Genomic DNA, 14650 nt, shown 5'->3' with positions numbered 1-14650 from the left:
AAGCTAGCCCGATAGTACCGTTCAGACCAGGCTAGTAGGATATGAAGCTAGCCCGCTAGTACTGTTCAGACCAGGCTAGTAGGAAATTAAGCTAGCCCGCTAGTACCGTACAGACCAGCTTAGTAGGATATGAAGCTAGCTTGCTAGTACTATTCAGACCAGGCTTGTAGGATATGAAGCTAGCCCGCTAGTACTATTCAGACCAGGCTAGTAGGATATGAAGCTAGCCCGCTAGTACTATTCAGACCAGGCTAGTAGGATATGAAGCTAGCCCGATAGTACCGTACAGACCAGCTTAGTAGGATATCAGACCAGGAAGCTAGTACTATTCAGCTTAGCCCGCTAGTACTATTCAGACCAGGCTAGTAGGATATGAAAGCCCGATAGTACCGTACAGACCAGGCTAGTAGGATATGAAGCTAGCCCACTAGTACTGTTTAGACCAGGCAGCTAGCCCTAGTAGGCTTAGTAGGATATGAAAGCTAGTACTATTCAGACCAGGCTTGTAGGATATGAAGCTATAGTACTATTCAGACCAGGCTAGTAGGATATGAAGCTAGCCCGCTAGTACTATTCAGACCAGGCTAGTAGGATATGAAGCTAGCCCGATAGTACCGTACAGACCATACTAGTAGGATATGAAGCTAGCCCGCTAGTACTATTCAGACCAGGCTAGTAGGATATGAAGCTAGCCCGCTAGTACTATTTAGACCATACTAGTAGGATATGAAGCTAGCCCGATAGTACCGTACAGACCAGGTTAGTAGGATATGAAGCTAGCCCGCTAGTACTATTCAGACCAGGCTAGTAGGATATGAAGCTAGCCCGATAGTACTATTCAGACCAGGCTAGTAGGATATGAAGCTAGCCCGCTAGTACTATTCAGATCACACCAGGCCAGTCAAAGTTTGTTCTTAGAAATATTGTATGGCGCATACTTTGGACCCAAATGTTACCCAGGGCAACTAGCCAGTGCCCATCCCTGTGTATAGCTAACTCCTATGGTTGTTGCCATGCTACACAGCACAAACAGGTCTGGGACGGAAGAGCATTGGTAGGCCTACCACATAACACAGTCTAACCTACTAGCTACTAGCACCAACATCGCACACTGACGTACTTCTCAGGTCAACGTATAAAAAAACAGAACTATATTCCTTGAGGGGAAAATAAACAAGGTAGAAAAAAAGGAAGTTGTTGTTGTTGATGGCTTTTACAGGCCCTGATCCTGATCGCGTCCTCTCTTTTTCAGTCTCTTTCTTTCATCATCCTTCGTTCAAACACTCGTTTAGTCTGTGAAGCGCTGGCAGGCTTTCTTCCAGCGGCAGGCCGTGCACCACTGCTCCTTGTGCTCCACTCCGTACACCTTACGACACTTCTTAGCCTCCCCTCGTCCCTTCCTACAGGGATGATACACAAGAAATGTTTCAGCCTCCCCTCGTCCCTTCCTAAAGGGATGATACACAAGAAACGTTTCAGTCTCCCCTCGTCCCTTCCTAAAGGGATGATACACAAGAAACCAAGATGGGGACGTTTGGCGGACTAATAGTATACATAATATAGAGAAAAGGTTGTGTTAGAGAGAACAAGTTACACATTCTCCATCATGTTTCTTATCTAGCCATCTAATCATGCCCTTCCGTCACATTGGGAGAGGTGTGGAGTCTGTGCAGAGAAAAAGATAGAAGAGAAAGATAGAGGAGTTATCAGGAATGGAGAGGAGAGATAGTTGAGACATAAGGGAGAGGAGAGATAGTTGAGAGACGGGAAAGGAGAGATAGTTGAGACTAAATGGAGAGGAGAGATAGTTGAGACAGAGGGGAAAGAAGATAGTTGAGACATAATGGAGAGGAGAGATAGTTGAGACAGAGAGGAGAGATAGTTGAGACAGAGAGGAGAGGATAGATAGTTGAGACAGAGGGAAGAGGATAGATAGTTGAGACAGAGAGGAGAGGATAGATAGTTGAGACAGAGGGGAGAGGAGAGATAGTTGAGACAGAGGGGAGAGATAGTTGAGACAGAGAGGAGAGATAGTTGAGACAGAGAGGAGAGATAGTTGAGACAGACGGGAGAGGAGAGATAGTTGAGACAGAGGGGAGAGGAGAGATAGTTGAGACAGAGGGGAGAGGAGAGATAGTTGAGACAGAGGGGAGAGGAGAGATAGTTGAGACAGAGGGGAGAGGATAGATAGTTGAGACAGAGGGGAGAGGATAGATAGTTGAGACAGAGAGGAGAGATAGTTGAGACAGAGAGGAGAGATAGTTGAGACAGAGAGGAGAGATAGTTGAGACAGAGAGGAGAGATAGTTGAGACAGAATGGAGAGATAGTTGAGACAGAATGGAGAGATAGTTGAGACAGAATGGAGAGATAGTTGAGACAGAATGGAGAGATAGTTGAGACAGAATGGAGAGATAGTTGAGACAGAACGGAGAGGAGAGAAAGTTGAGACAGAGGGGATAGAAGATAGTTGGAACAGAATGGAGAGGAGAGAAAGTTGAGACAGAACAGAGAGGAGAGAATCGTTGAGACACAGGGGAGAGGAGAGAGGAAAGGAAAGGTGGAGAGAAGAATAGAGGATAGATAGTTGAGATGGAGGAGAGAAGAAAGGAGAGGATAAATGGTGCTGACTAAAGGAGCAGTGAGAGCATGACAGGGATGAGAGAAATAAGAAATGCAGTCCATAGGTAGTTCTAACCTGAAGGAGCAGTCATAGGTAGTTCTAACCTGAAGGAGCAGTGATAGGTAGTTCTAACCTGAAGGAGCAGTCATAGGTAGTTCTAACCTGAAGGAGCAGTCATAGGTAGTTCTAACCTGAAGGAGCAGTCATAGGTAGTTCTAACCTGAAGGAGCAGTCATAGGTAGTTCTAACCTGAAGGAGCAGTCATAGGTAGTTCTAACCTGAAGGAGCAGTCATAGGTAGTTCTAACCTGAAGGAGCAGTCATAGGTAGTTCTAACCTGAAGGAGCAGTCATAGGTAGTTTGAACCTGAAGGAGCAGTCATAGGTAGTTCTAACCTGAAGGAGCAGTGATAGGTAGTTCTAACCTGAAGGAGCAGTCATAGGTAGTTCTAACCTGAAGGAGCAGTCATAGGTAGTTCTAACCTGAAGGAGCAGTCATAGGTAGTTCTAACCTGAAGGAGCAGACATAGGTGATTATAACCTGAAGGAGCAGTCATAGGTAGTTCTAACCTGAAGGAGCAGTCATAGGTAGTTCTAACCTGAAGGAGCAGTCATAGGTAGTTCTAACCTGAAGGAGCAGTCATAGGTAGTTCTAACCTGAAGGAGCAGTCATAGGTAGTTTGAACCTGAAGGAGCAGTCATAGGTAGTTCTAACCTGAAGGAGCAGTGATAGGTAGTTCTAACCTGAAGGAGCAGTCATAGGTAGTTCTAACCTGAAGGAGCAGTCATAGATAGTTCTAACCTGAAGGAGCAGTGATAGGTAGTTCTAACCTGAAGGAGCAGTGATAGGTGATTATAACCTGAAGGAGCAGTCATAGGTAGTTCTAACCTGAAGGAGCAGTCATAGGTAGTTGTAACCTGAAGGAGCAGTCATAGGTAGTTGTAACCTGAAGGAGCAGTGATAGGTAGTTCTAACCTGAAGGAGCAGTCATAGGTAGTTCTAACCTAAAGGAGCAGACATAGGTGGTTATAACCTGAAGGAGCAGTCATAGGTAGTTCTAACCTGAAGGAGCAGTCATAGGTTGTTCTAACCTGAAGGAGCAGTCATAGGTAGTTGTAACCTGAAGGAGCAGTCATAGGTGGTTCTAACCTGAAGGAGCAGTCATAGGTAGTTCTAACCTGAAGGAGCAGTCATAGGTAGTTCTAACCTGAAGGAGCAGTCATAGGTAGTTCTAACCTGAAGGAGCAGTGAGAGCCCGACGGAGAGGCTGCTCTCAAGGTGGTTAGCCTGTTGGTGGCGCTGTTCTGTTGAAGCCACTGCTCTCCCACACTCACAGACCTGCAGCGACCCGTCACCACCTGTAGGGGGCAGGAGAGAAGGAGCAGAGGGGGAAGAGAAAAGCAAGGCATGTCTTAATAATAATAATAATAGTAATAAGAAATAATTAAATAGTCACTATTAATAGGCTCACATCCGCCTGTTATCCTACTGATGCTCTGACGTTAACCAGGACATAGATGTTAGATATCACAAGATATTCTCGTTCTGGAGAGACCTGGGAAGGAACAGCTGAGGTTGAGCCTAACCAGGAAGAGGAGAGGAGAGCAGACGTACCTGGGTGTTGTGATGGCTGTGTTGGTTAGAGACGGTGAGAGGGGGAGGGGTCCAACAACAGGGGGCAGGGCTGCAGGAGGACATGGTCACCTGGAGGGGAGTGCAGGCCTGGAGGACAGGAAGACAACAACAGACCAGACATCTCTCAAACTCCCATACATTTATTTGACTGCAATTCTAGTCAAACTCTTTTCAAGATGGCTAGCTGTTGTTTCTAAACACAACGCATAAAACAATTCAACAATGCAACATCACTGCCTTGCCATACAAGACAAGTTGGTTGAAATGAGAAACAGAGAAACCAGCCTAAAACCATAAAAATGAATAAACAATCATGAACTGCAAATGATCTCAACATCCAAAGCACCGACCCTCTGCAGGTCATGGCAGACCCAGTATGCCCTAGAAAGCAGTGGCAATTGTTACTGAGTGGAATATATACAGTGCCTTTGCGAAAGTATTCGGCCCCCTTGAACTTTGTGACCTTTTGCCACATTTCAGGCTTCAAACATAAAGATATAAAACTGTATTTTTTTGTGAAGAATCAACAACAAGTGGGACACAATCATGAAGTGGAACGACATTTATTGGATATTTCAAACTTTTTAACAAATCAAAAACTGAAAAATTGGGCGTGCAAAATTATTCAGCCCCCTTAAGTTAATACTTTGTAGCGCCAGGTCTGGACTTTGACTTGGCCATTCTAACACCTGGATATGTTCATTTTTGAACCATTCCATTGTAGATTTTGCTTTATGTTTTTGATCATTGTCTTGTTGGAAGACAAATCTCCGTCCCAGTCTAAGGTCTTTTGCAGACTCCATCAGGTTTTCTTCCAGAATGGTCCTGTATTTGGCTCCATCCATCTTCCCATCAATTTTAACCATCTTCCCTGTCCCTGCTGAAGAAAAGCAGGCCCAAACCATGATGCTGCCACCACCATGTTTGACAGTGGGGATGGTGTATTCAGGGTGATGAGCTGTGTTGCTTTTACGCCAAACATAACGTTTTGCATTGTTGCCAAAAAGTTCAATTTTGGTTTCATCTGACCAGCGCACCTTCTTCCACATGTTTGGTGTGTCTCCCAGGTGGCTTGTGGCAAACTTTAAACGACACTTTTTATGGATATCTTTAAGAAATGGCTTTCTTCTTGCCACTCTTCCATAAAAGCCAGATTTGTGCAATATACAACTGATTGTTGTCCTATGGACAGAGTCTCCCACCTCAGCTGTAGATCTCTGCAGTTCATCCAGAGTGATCATGAGCCTCTTGGCTGCATCTCTGATCAGTCTTCTCCTTGTATGAGCTGAAAGTTTAGAGGGACGGCCAGGTCTTGGGAGATTTGCAGTGGTCTGATACTCCTTCCATTTCAATATTATCGCTTGCAGTGCTCCTTGGGATGTTTAAAGCTTGGGAAATCTTTTTGTATCCAAATCCGGCTTTAAACTTCTTCACAACAGTATCTCGGACCTGCCTGGTGTGTTCCTTGTTCTTCATGATGCTCTCTGCGCTTTTAACGGACCTCTGAGACTATCACAGTGCAGGTGCATTTATACGGAGACTTGATTACACACAGGTGGATTGTATTTATCATCATTAGTCATTTAGGTCAACATTGGATCATTCAGAGATCCTCACTGAACTTCTGGAGAGAGTTTGCTGCACTGAAAGTAAAGGGGCTGAATAATTTTGCACGCCCAATTTTTCAGTTTTTGATTTGTTAAAAAAGTTTGAAATATCCAATAAATGTCGTTCCACTTCATGATTGTGTCCCACTTGTTGTTGATTCTTCACAAAAAATACAGTTTTATATCTTTATGTTTGAAGCCTGAAATGTGGCAAAGGGTCGCAAAGTTCAAGGGGGCCGAATACTTTCGCAAGGCACTGTATGAAATGAAAGAGAGACCAGGGCCACCTACCTGATAGACATGGTCTGTCTGTATCTGCCAGGAGGAGCTAGGGGCAGACTGGCTGAGAGGTCTGTGCTGATATGGGGCTGACTCTGGACCTGAGCTGGGCCTGGAGCTCCCTGACCCCGAGGACGTGATCTGGAGTCCGGAATCTGGATCAGGGCTTAGAGGGGAGCCACAGGATGCCCAGGGGACGTGAGGGGACGAAGCCGGGAGGGGGGCTGGGGGAAGAGGGGAGACGGGAGAGGGGTCTGGGGGAAGAGGGGAAACGAGAGAGGGGTCTGCTGGAGCTTCGCAGGAAATCTTTGTGTAGTAGAAGTCTTCCTCTCTTGGGGACTGCTCCGATCCACTGCTGTAGGTGTGTGCCGGGGTGTGGTGTGTGTGTGTGCCGGGGTGTGTGTGCCAGGGTGTGGTGTGTGTGTGTGCCGGGGTGGGTTTGTGTGTGTGCCGGGGTGGGTTTGTGTGTGTGTGCCGGAGTGGGGTGTGTGTGTGTGCCAGGGTGTGGTGTGTGTGTGTGCCAGGGTGTGGTGTGTGCATGTTAATTTGGAATGGAGAGACAAAGAGAGGGAGACAGAGTAAGTTAACAATATAATTGGGCTACATGTATGTGTTTCTCTAAACCAGATGGCTGAGAGGGAAACTCACCCCAGGTGCATCACACGGACATGTCTCTTCATACCAACTGAAGACGTGAGCACCTTGCCACAGCTAGGCCACAGACACCTGTACGTTCCTCTGAAAGAACTCTGTGATCAGAGAGAGAGAGAGGGGACCGGTAGAGGGAGAGAGAGAGGTAAAGAAAAAGAGAGATGGAAGGGAGAGAAAGAGAGACAGAGAGACAGAGAAAGAGAGAAGAACAAAACAAACCTCATCAGCTACCTCACCGATTCTTCAACTGCCTTTTTCTCTCTCTATCTTCATGGTGACAGCCTCCTCCCCCCTCACCTTTGACCTTGCGGCTGTATGTAGCTCACCCCCCAGCTCCATATGCAGTCCTTCATCTGGGCGGCTGTCCATCTCGGCGACAGAAGGGGACGGAGCGGGACTAACGTTGCCGTGGTCCCAGCTCCAGTAGCCACTGCTGCCGCTGTCCGAAAGCTCCCCGCCCCCACACTCCATGTCTCCGCCCCCACACTCCATGTCTCCGCCCCTACACTCCATGTCTCCGCCCCATGATGATGAACCTAGAGAGACACAGCATGGTGGTCAGTATAGTTACTATATAACCATGTTAGAGAGACAACATGGTGGTCAGTATAGTCACTATTTAACCATGTTAGAGACAGCATGGTGGTCAGTATAGTCACTATATAACCATGTTAGAGAGACAACATGGTGGTCAGTATAGTCACTATATAACCATGTTAGAGAGGGGGGGCTTCTGTTGGTGGTTATTATGTAACCATGTTAGAGAGACAGCATGGTGGTCAGTATAGTCACTATATAACCATGTTAGAGACAGCATGGTGGTCAGTATAGTTACTATATAACCATGTTAGAGAGACAACATGGTGGTCAGTATAGTTACTATATAACCATGTTAGAGACAACATGGTGGTCAGTATAGTTACTATATAACCATGTTAGAGAGACAACATGGTGGTCAGTATAGTCACTATATAACCATGTTAGAGAGACAACATGGTGGTCAGTATAGTCACTATATAACCATGTTAGAGACAGCATGGTGGTCAGTATCGTCACTATATAACCATGTTAGAGACAACATGGTGGTCAGTATAGTCACTATATAACCATGTTAGAGAGACAGCATGGTGGTCAGTATAGTCACTATATAACCATGTTAGAGACAACATGGTGGTCAGTATAGTCACTATATAACCATGTTAGAGACAACATGGTGGTCAGTATAGTCACTATATAACAATGTTAGAGACAGCATGGTGGTCAGTATAGTCACTATTTAACCATGTTAGAGAGACAACATGGTGGTCAGTATAGTTACTATATAACCATGTTAGAGAGACAACATGGTGGTCAGTATAGTCACTATTTAACCATGTTAGAGAGGGGGGGGGCTTCTGTTGGTGGTTATTATGTAACCATGTTAGAGAGACAGCATGGTGGTCAGTATAGTCACTATATAACCATGTTAGAGAGACAACATGGTGGTCAGTATAGTCACTATATAACCATGTTAGAGAGGGGGCTTCTGTTGGTGGTTATTATGTAACCATGTTAAAGAGACAGCATGGTGGTCAGTATAGTCACTATATAACCATGTTAGAGAGACAACATGGTGGTCAGTATAGTCACTATATAACCATGTTAGAGAGACAACATGGTGGCCAGTATAGTCACTATATAACCATGTTAGAGAGACAACATGGTGGTCAGTATAGTCACTATATAACCATGTTAGAGAGACAACATGGTGGTCAGTATAGTCACTATATAACCATGTTAGAGACAACATGGTGGTCAGTATAGTCACTATATAACCATGTTAGAGACAGCATGGTGGTCAGTATAGTCACTATATAACCATGTTAGAGAGACAACATGGTGGTCAGTATAGTCACTATATAACCATGTTAGAGAGACAACATGGTGGTCAGTATAGTCACTATATAACCATGTTAGAGACAGCATGGTGGTCAGTATAGTTACTATATAACCATGTTAGAGAGGAGGGGGGCTTCTGTTGGTGGTTACTATGTAATTATGTTAGAGAGACGGGGGAGGGGGCTTCTGTTGGTGGTTACTATGTAACCATGTTAGAGAGACGGGGGGGGCTTCTGTTGGTGGTTACTATGTAACCATGTTAGAGAGAGGGGGGCTTCTGTTTGTGGTTACAATGTAACCATGTTAGAGAGGGGGGCTTCTGTTGGTGGTTACAATGTAACCATGTTAGAGAGGGGGGCTTCTGTTTGTGGTTACAATGTAACCATGTTAGAGAGGGGGGCTTCTGTTGGTGGTTACAATGTAACCATGTTAGAGAGGGGGGCTTCTGTTGGTGGTTACAATGTAACCATGTTAGAGAGGGGGGGCTTCTGTTGGTGGTTACAATGTAACCATGTTAGAGAGGGGGCTTCTGTTTGTGGTTACTATTTAACCATGTTAGAGAGAGGGGGGCTTCTGTTTGTGGTTACTATTTAACCATGTTAGAGAGGGGGGCTTCTGTTGGTGGTTACTATTTAACCATGTTAGAGAGGGGGGCTTCTGTTGGTGGTTACTATGTAACCATGTTAGAGAGGGGGCTTCTGTTTGTGGTTACTATGTAACCATGCTAGAGAGGAGGGGGACTTCTGTTGGTGGTTACAATGTAAGCATGTTAGAGAGGGGGGCTTCTGTTGGTGGTTACTATGTAACCATGTTAGAGAGAGGGGGGGACTTCTGTTGGTGTTTAACTTCTCCTCAGGAACCCTCAGCTTTTCCATGTATTTTAAATATTCCAGAGCTAGCACACCTGATTTAAATAGTCAACTGTCAAGCCCTTGATTAGGTGAATAAGGTGAGCTGGTTTAGGGCTACAACCACTGTCTTAAAAGGTTCCAATTCCAGGGAGACTAGGGCAGGTTGGGCACCTCAAAGACTCAATGTGTAATTGGAACCCTGGGTTGCAATTGGTTCTCTGTGTGTTTGCCTCACTGTGTCACACCCTGACCTTAGAGAGACGTTTTATTTCTCTATTTGGTTAGGTCAGGGTGTGATTTGGGGTGGGCATTCTATGTTGTTTGTTTCTATGTTTTGGCCGGGTATGGTTCTCAATCAGGGACAGCTGTCTATCGTTGTCTCTGATTGGGAATCATACTTAGGTAGCCTTTTTTCCTTTTGGTAGTTGTGGGTAGTTGTGCACACAGCCTTACAGAGCTTCACGTTCGTTTTGTTGTATTATTGTTTTGTTGGCAACATTTGCATAAAGTAAGAATGTACACTCACCACGCTGCACCTTGGTCCATTCCATACGACGATCGTGACACACTGACTTACCTGGTACTGGGTCAGTGTGAGTGAGTGAGTGAGTGAGTGAGTGAGTGTGTGAGTGAGAACCATGGCTTTATTGACTAACCTACCTGGTAGAGAGTCATTCTGACTCTGAGGAGAACTCTGGACCACAGGGCTGCAGGACAGACTGGTCAGAACCATGGCTTTATTGACTAACCTACCTGGTAGAGAGTCATTCTGACTCTGAGGAGAACTCTGGACCACAGGGCTGCAGGACAGACTGGTCAGAACCATGGCTTTATTGACTAACCTACCTGGTAGAGAGTCATTCTGACTCTGAGGAGAACTCTGGACCACAGGGCTGCAGGACAGACTGGTCAGAACCATGGCTTTATTGACTAACCTACCTGGTAGAGAGTCATTCTGACTCTGAGGAGAACTCTGGACCACAGGGCTGCAGGACAGACTGGTCAGAACCATGGCTTTATTGACTAACCTACCTGGTAGAGAGTCATTCTGACTCTGAGGAGAACTCTGGACCACAGGGCTGCAGGACAGACTGGTCAGAACCATGGCTTTATTGACTAACCTACCTGGTAGAGAGTCGTTCTGACTCTGAGGAGAACTCTGGACCACAGGGCTGCAGGACAGACTGGTCAGAACCATGGCTTTATTGACTAACCTACCTGGTAGAGAGTCATTCTGACTCTGAGGAGAACTCTGGACCACAGGGCTGCAGGACAGACTGGTCAGAACCATGGCTTTATTGACTAACCTACCTGGTAGAGAGTCATTCTGACTCTGAGGAGAACTCTGGACCACAGGGCTGCAGGACAGACTGGTCAGAACCATGGCTTTATTGACTAACCTACCTGGTAGAGAGTCATTCTGACTCTGAGGAGAACTCTGGACCACAGGGCTGCAGGACAGACTGGTCAGAACCATGGCTTTATTGACTAACCTACCTGGTAGAGAGTCATTCTGACTCTGAGGAGAACTCTGGACCACAGGGCTGCAGGACAGACTGGTCAGAACCATGGCTTTATTGACTAACCTACCTGGTAGAGAGTCATTCTGACTCTGAGGAGAACTCTGGACCACAGGGCTGCAGGACAGACTGGTCAGAACCATGGCTTTATTGACTAACCTACCTGGTAGAGAGTCATTCTGACTCTGAGGAGAACTCTGGACCACAGGGCTGCAGGACAGACTGGTCAGAACCATGGCTTTATTGACTAACCTACCTGGTAGAGAGTCATTCTGACTCTGAGGAGAACTCTGGACCACAGGGCTGCAGGACAGACTGGTCAGAACCATGGCTTTATTGACTAACCTACCTGGTAGAGAGTCGTTCTGACTCTGAGGAGAACTCTGGACCACAGGGCTGCAGGACAGACTGGTCAGAACCATGGCTTTATTGACTAACCTACCTGGTAGAGAGTCATTCTGACTCTGAGGAGAACTCTGGACCACAGGGCTGCAGGACAGACTGGTCAGAACCATGGCTTTATTGACTAACCTACCTGGTAGAGAGTCATTCTGACTCTGAGGAGAACTCTGGACCACAGGGCTGCAGGACAGACTGGTCAGAACCATGGCTTTATTGACTAACCTACCTGGTAGAGAGTCATTCTGACTCTGAGGAGAACTCTGGACCACAGGGCTGCAGGACAGACTGGTCAGAACCATGGCTGCCATGATCTCATCCATCTCCACCGACCCTGGGCTCCAGAAACTGAGGAGGGGGGGGGCATTAATTACAAGATGGATTTAGTCTTGGGGCAACGATCACAATCTTCACCTAAACAGACAACTTAAAGAAGAGGAGCAGATGAAGAATGGAGACTCCATTGAGGAGTACCAAGATAACAGTTGATGTTGTAAGGTGGTGTGAAATGATGAAGAACAGCTTTAGGCTGAAGGATGCCCACAGCGAGAGAGTCTACCTGTAAGGGGGAGACACAGGGCAGGAGGGTATTGTGGGAGTTGTAGTCTGCTGGGGAGCCGGGGGGTGGGTCCAGACCCTCTCAGTCCTCCCCTGGGGCACAAAGACTGGGCCCTGATGGTTCCTATCCATGATTTTCCTATGACCGTTCCTCTCTGTCTTATTAGGGGCTTCCTGCCCACAGCACTGCATGTACACCTGCAGACAGACACAGGGACAGAGGTGCAACACTGATAAGATATGGGCGAGACGCAGAGATGGAGGCACAGTTGAGACAATGACACCTGTACAGTAAAACTGTGGCAATACTTTTAGATACCCACAAAATATTGAAATTGAATGATGGATTCCTTCTTCCTATCTCTGCTTGTATGGGTCCACTTACCAGTGTCTCCTGTGTCTCTGCCCCAGGCTGCCTGGTGTCTGTGGGTCTTACTGCTGTAGAGGGACATGACTGTGGTCCTGAAGAAGAGATCCTGTCCTCTGGTCTCTTGGTTGCCATGGTGCTGCTGCTGGTAGAGGCTGGAGGAGCTCAGAATATAAAAATAAATAAATTCTAAGATACATCATGAAGTTCTATTAGAATAAAAGTTATGCTATTCTAGAACCATAGAATAAAAGTTATGCTATTCTAGAACCATAGAATAAAAGTTATGCTATTCTAGAACCATAGAATAAAAGTTATGCTATTCTAGAACCATAGAATAAAAGTTATGCTATTCTAGAACCTTAGAATAAAAGTTATGCTATTCTAGAACCATAGAACAAAAGTTATGCTATTCTAGAACCATAAAATAAAAGCCATCTCTTCATTGGAAGGAAAGCAGCAAATAATGTTTTTTTTTGTGTGCATATAAATATTATGGAATGTTTTGGAATGTAAATCACAGCACAAAATGTTTTACTTCAATCATTACTGGTAATTACATGTTTATCAGCACCTGCATGTGTAATTACAGTTTCCATCTAACAAAGGAGTGATGTTGCGAAAATTCCTAAAAGTCAACCACACAACCAATGACATCATCCTGTACCGAGAGTGTTGTTTTTTTTAGATCACACACCCCTCTCTGTCTGACTGACCGAGAGGTAGCAAGTGTGCAGTGTGTGTGGACTCCTGAGTGGCTTTTTAGTGGAGCACAATATCCCATTTCTGTTTAACCTAACGTTTATCATTTTAAAACATAGACTTGTTTTAAACTGCATTATTTGGGGACTGTGCCGATAGGCTAGTAAAGACCCTGGAGGTATAGTCATCTAGTCCAATAGGCGCTCACATCCACTAGTAAACAGCCCTACTGTGGAGGAGACGGGCGCTCATTGGCTGAGAGCTTCTTTCCAGGCTACACACCCCTTTCTGTCAACGTGTTCGGACACGAGTTTCGGCCGGAGCGTTGGAGATGGAGATGGTGAATATAGTCATATCCGCTTAATGTTTAATAAAAAGTAGTATAATTTCCCGGAGAATATTGCCATTGTCGTATTAGTCCGAAGTCATGTGTTGTAATAGTGAAAAGAAAATAGAGAAATCTCAAAACAACACCGATAAACTCAATGAAAACATCTATCCTACCCGGCAACCCAGAACGATTAGGAAATCCCCCTCATTACAAACATGCCCAAACATATAAAAAAAAGCAGACCCATCACTAACGTTATTAATATTTTCTAAACATTACTACTATCATATTTAAGAATAAAACATGATGATATTTACCGTTAGAGCGATCGAGATTCTTGTGTCCAGTTTGGAGAGTGAATGAAAGTAGGCGTCTCCACCGGGTCTGCCTTGATGACTACCAGTGAAAGGGTGGCTGGATGGGGAACCGATTGCAGGATGCGCTCTGTGCGGATGTGGCTACGTGCGCGCGTATGGTGGAGCAGTGCGGAGAGCGACAGCTGGCCACAGCGCGAGATATCAGACTGCACAAGGGCAGATCTGGGTGATAGGTTACGAGTTCAAAATTATACCCTCGGCGCACAGACACAGACAGACGGAGGGAGAACTGCGCCAGAGAAACTAGGCTACATGAAACACAATGACCAGAGATTTTTACTTCTTCATATTTTTTTTGATGCGTGTTTTCAATGTGCAGATAGTCTGGTTCAAATATAAATGTTCATAATGGGTTTCCCTGTGCAACGTCATCATAAAAAATAAACAAACATAAACAAAACATATGAGCTGAAAACACATTGAATGACTAAAATCTAAACATTTGTCATAACCTCAGAATTGTCATAATCTTTTTTTTTTTTTTACAACAGAGCAGTAGACAATGTAAATGCATCTCTCATCAGTATAGGCCTAAACCGCTCTATTTTGCACCTTAAAATATGTTGTATATGTTTAATGTGATATTAGCCTATATGACAATACCGTACAGTGTAGGGGGTCCTGAGGGGAGGGGGTAACCTCCCCCCACACACATATCCAAGAAGAAAGTTGAAGCTCATCTACTGCATTACTATACAATTTAAAAACTCTAAAATGCAATTTGGAGAACAGCAAAAACAAGCAAAATTTACACCAGCCATTAAAACGTTGGTTGCTGTAGCTTCATTCACCTCAGTCGATCTTATGCCATGTTACTGTGATATCTGAGTGAGAGGAACTAACAAAATGAGTGGGTGCCCTGGTTGGTAATTAGG

The 14650-nt window shown here is 45.3% G+C and overlaps 1 protein-coding gene across 6 annotated transcripts; it reads right to left on the bottom strand.

The window, feature by feature from the left end:
* Positions 1 to 537: 537 nt before the first annotated feature.
* znf395b (zinc finger protein 395b) lies at positions 538 to 13906 on the bottom strand. Of its 6 annotated transcripts, XM_042301035.1 has the most exons (11): positions 13716 to 13905; positions 12384 to 12520; positions 12000 to 12196; positions 11740 to 11788; positions 10182 to 11646; positions 7090 to 7328; positions 6790 to 6890; positions 6154 to 6496; positions 4235 to 4342; positions 3857 to 3978; positions 538 to 1448 (listed from the first exon to the last, which is right to left on the bottom strand). In XM_042301035.1, exons 2-11 carry the CDS (start codon positions 12498 to 12500, stop codon positions 1289 to 1291), a joined length of 2901 nt encoding a protein of 966 aa, XP_042156969.1. In that variant the 5' UTR covers positions 12501 to 12520; positions 13716 to 13905; the 3' UTR covers positions 538 to 1288. The 6 variants fall into 6 exon arrangements, with proteins under 6 accessions (XP_042156969.1, XP_042156967.1, XP_042156966.1 ...); XM_042301033.1 differs by having other exon boundaries at positions 6154 to 6493; positions 10182 to 11788; positions 13716 to 13906; XM_042301032.1 differs by having other exon boundaries at positions 10182 to 11788; positions 12384 to 12529.
* Positions 13907 to 14650: the final 744 nt, after the last annotated feature.

This window comes from Oncorhynchus tshawytscha, linkage group LG18 (assembly GCF_018296145.1).
Source record: "Oncorhynchus tshawytscha isolate Ot180627B linkage group LG18, Otsh_v2.0, whole genome shotgun sequence".
NCBI lineage: Eukaryota > Metazoa > Chordata > Actinopteri > Salmoniformes > Salmonidae > Oncorhynchus > Oncorhynchus tshawytscha.
The sequence above is the reverse complement of the archived record's forward strand: the minus strand, read 5'-3'. Positions and strand labels throughout refer to the sequence as shown.

Excerpts from the sequence above, each read along its gene's own strand:
- znf395b (XM_042301032.1), bottom strand. The coding sequence starts at position 12,500 with ATGGCAACCAAGAGACCAGAGGACAGGATCTCTTCTTCAGGACCACAG. Across the intron at positions 7,329-10,181 it reads TCAGAATGACTCTCTACCAG|GTTCATCATCATGGGGCGGA; the intron begins GTAGGTTAGTCA and ends GTGTCTCTCTAG. Across the intron at positions 6,497-6,789 it reads GTCCGTGTGATGCACCTGGG|CAGTGGATCGGAGCAGTCCC; the intron begins GTGAGTTTCCCT and ends ACACACCTACAG.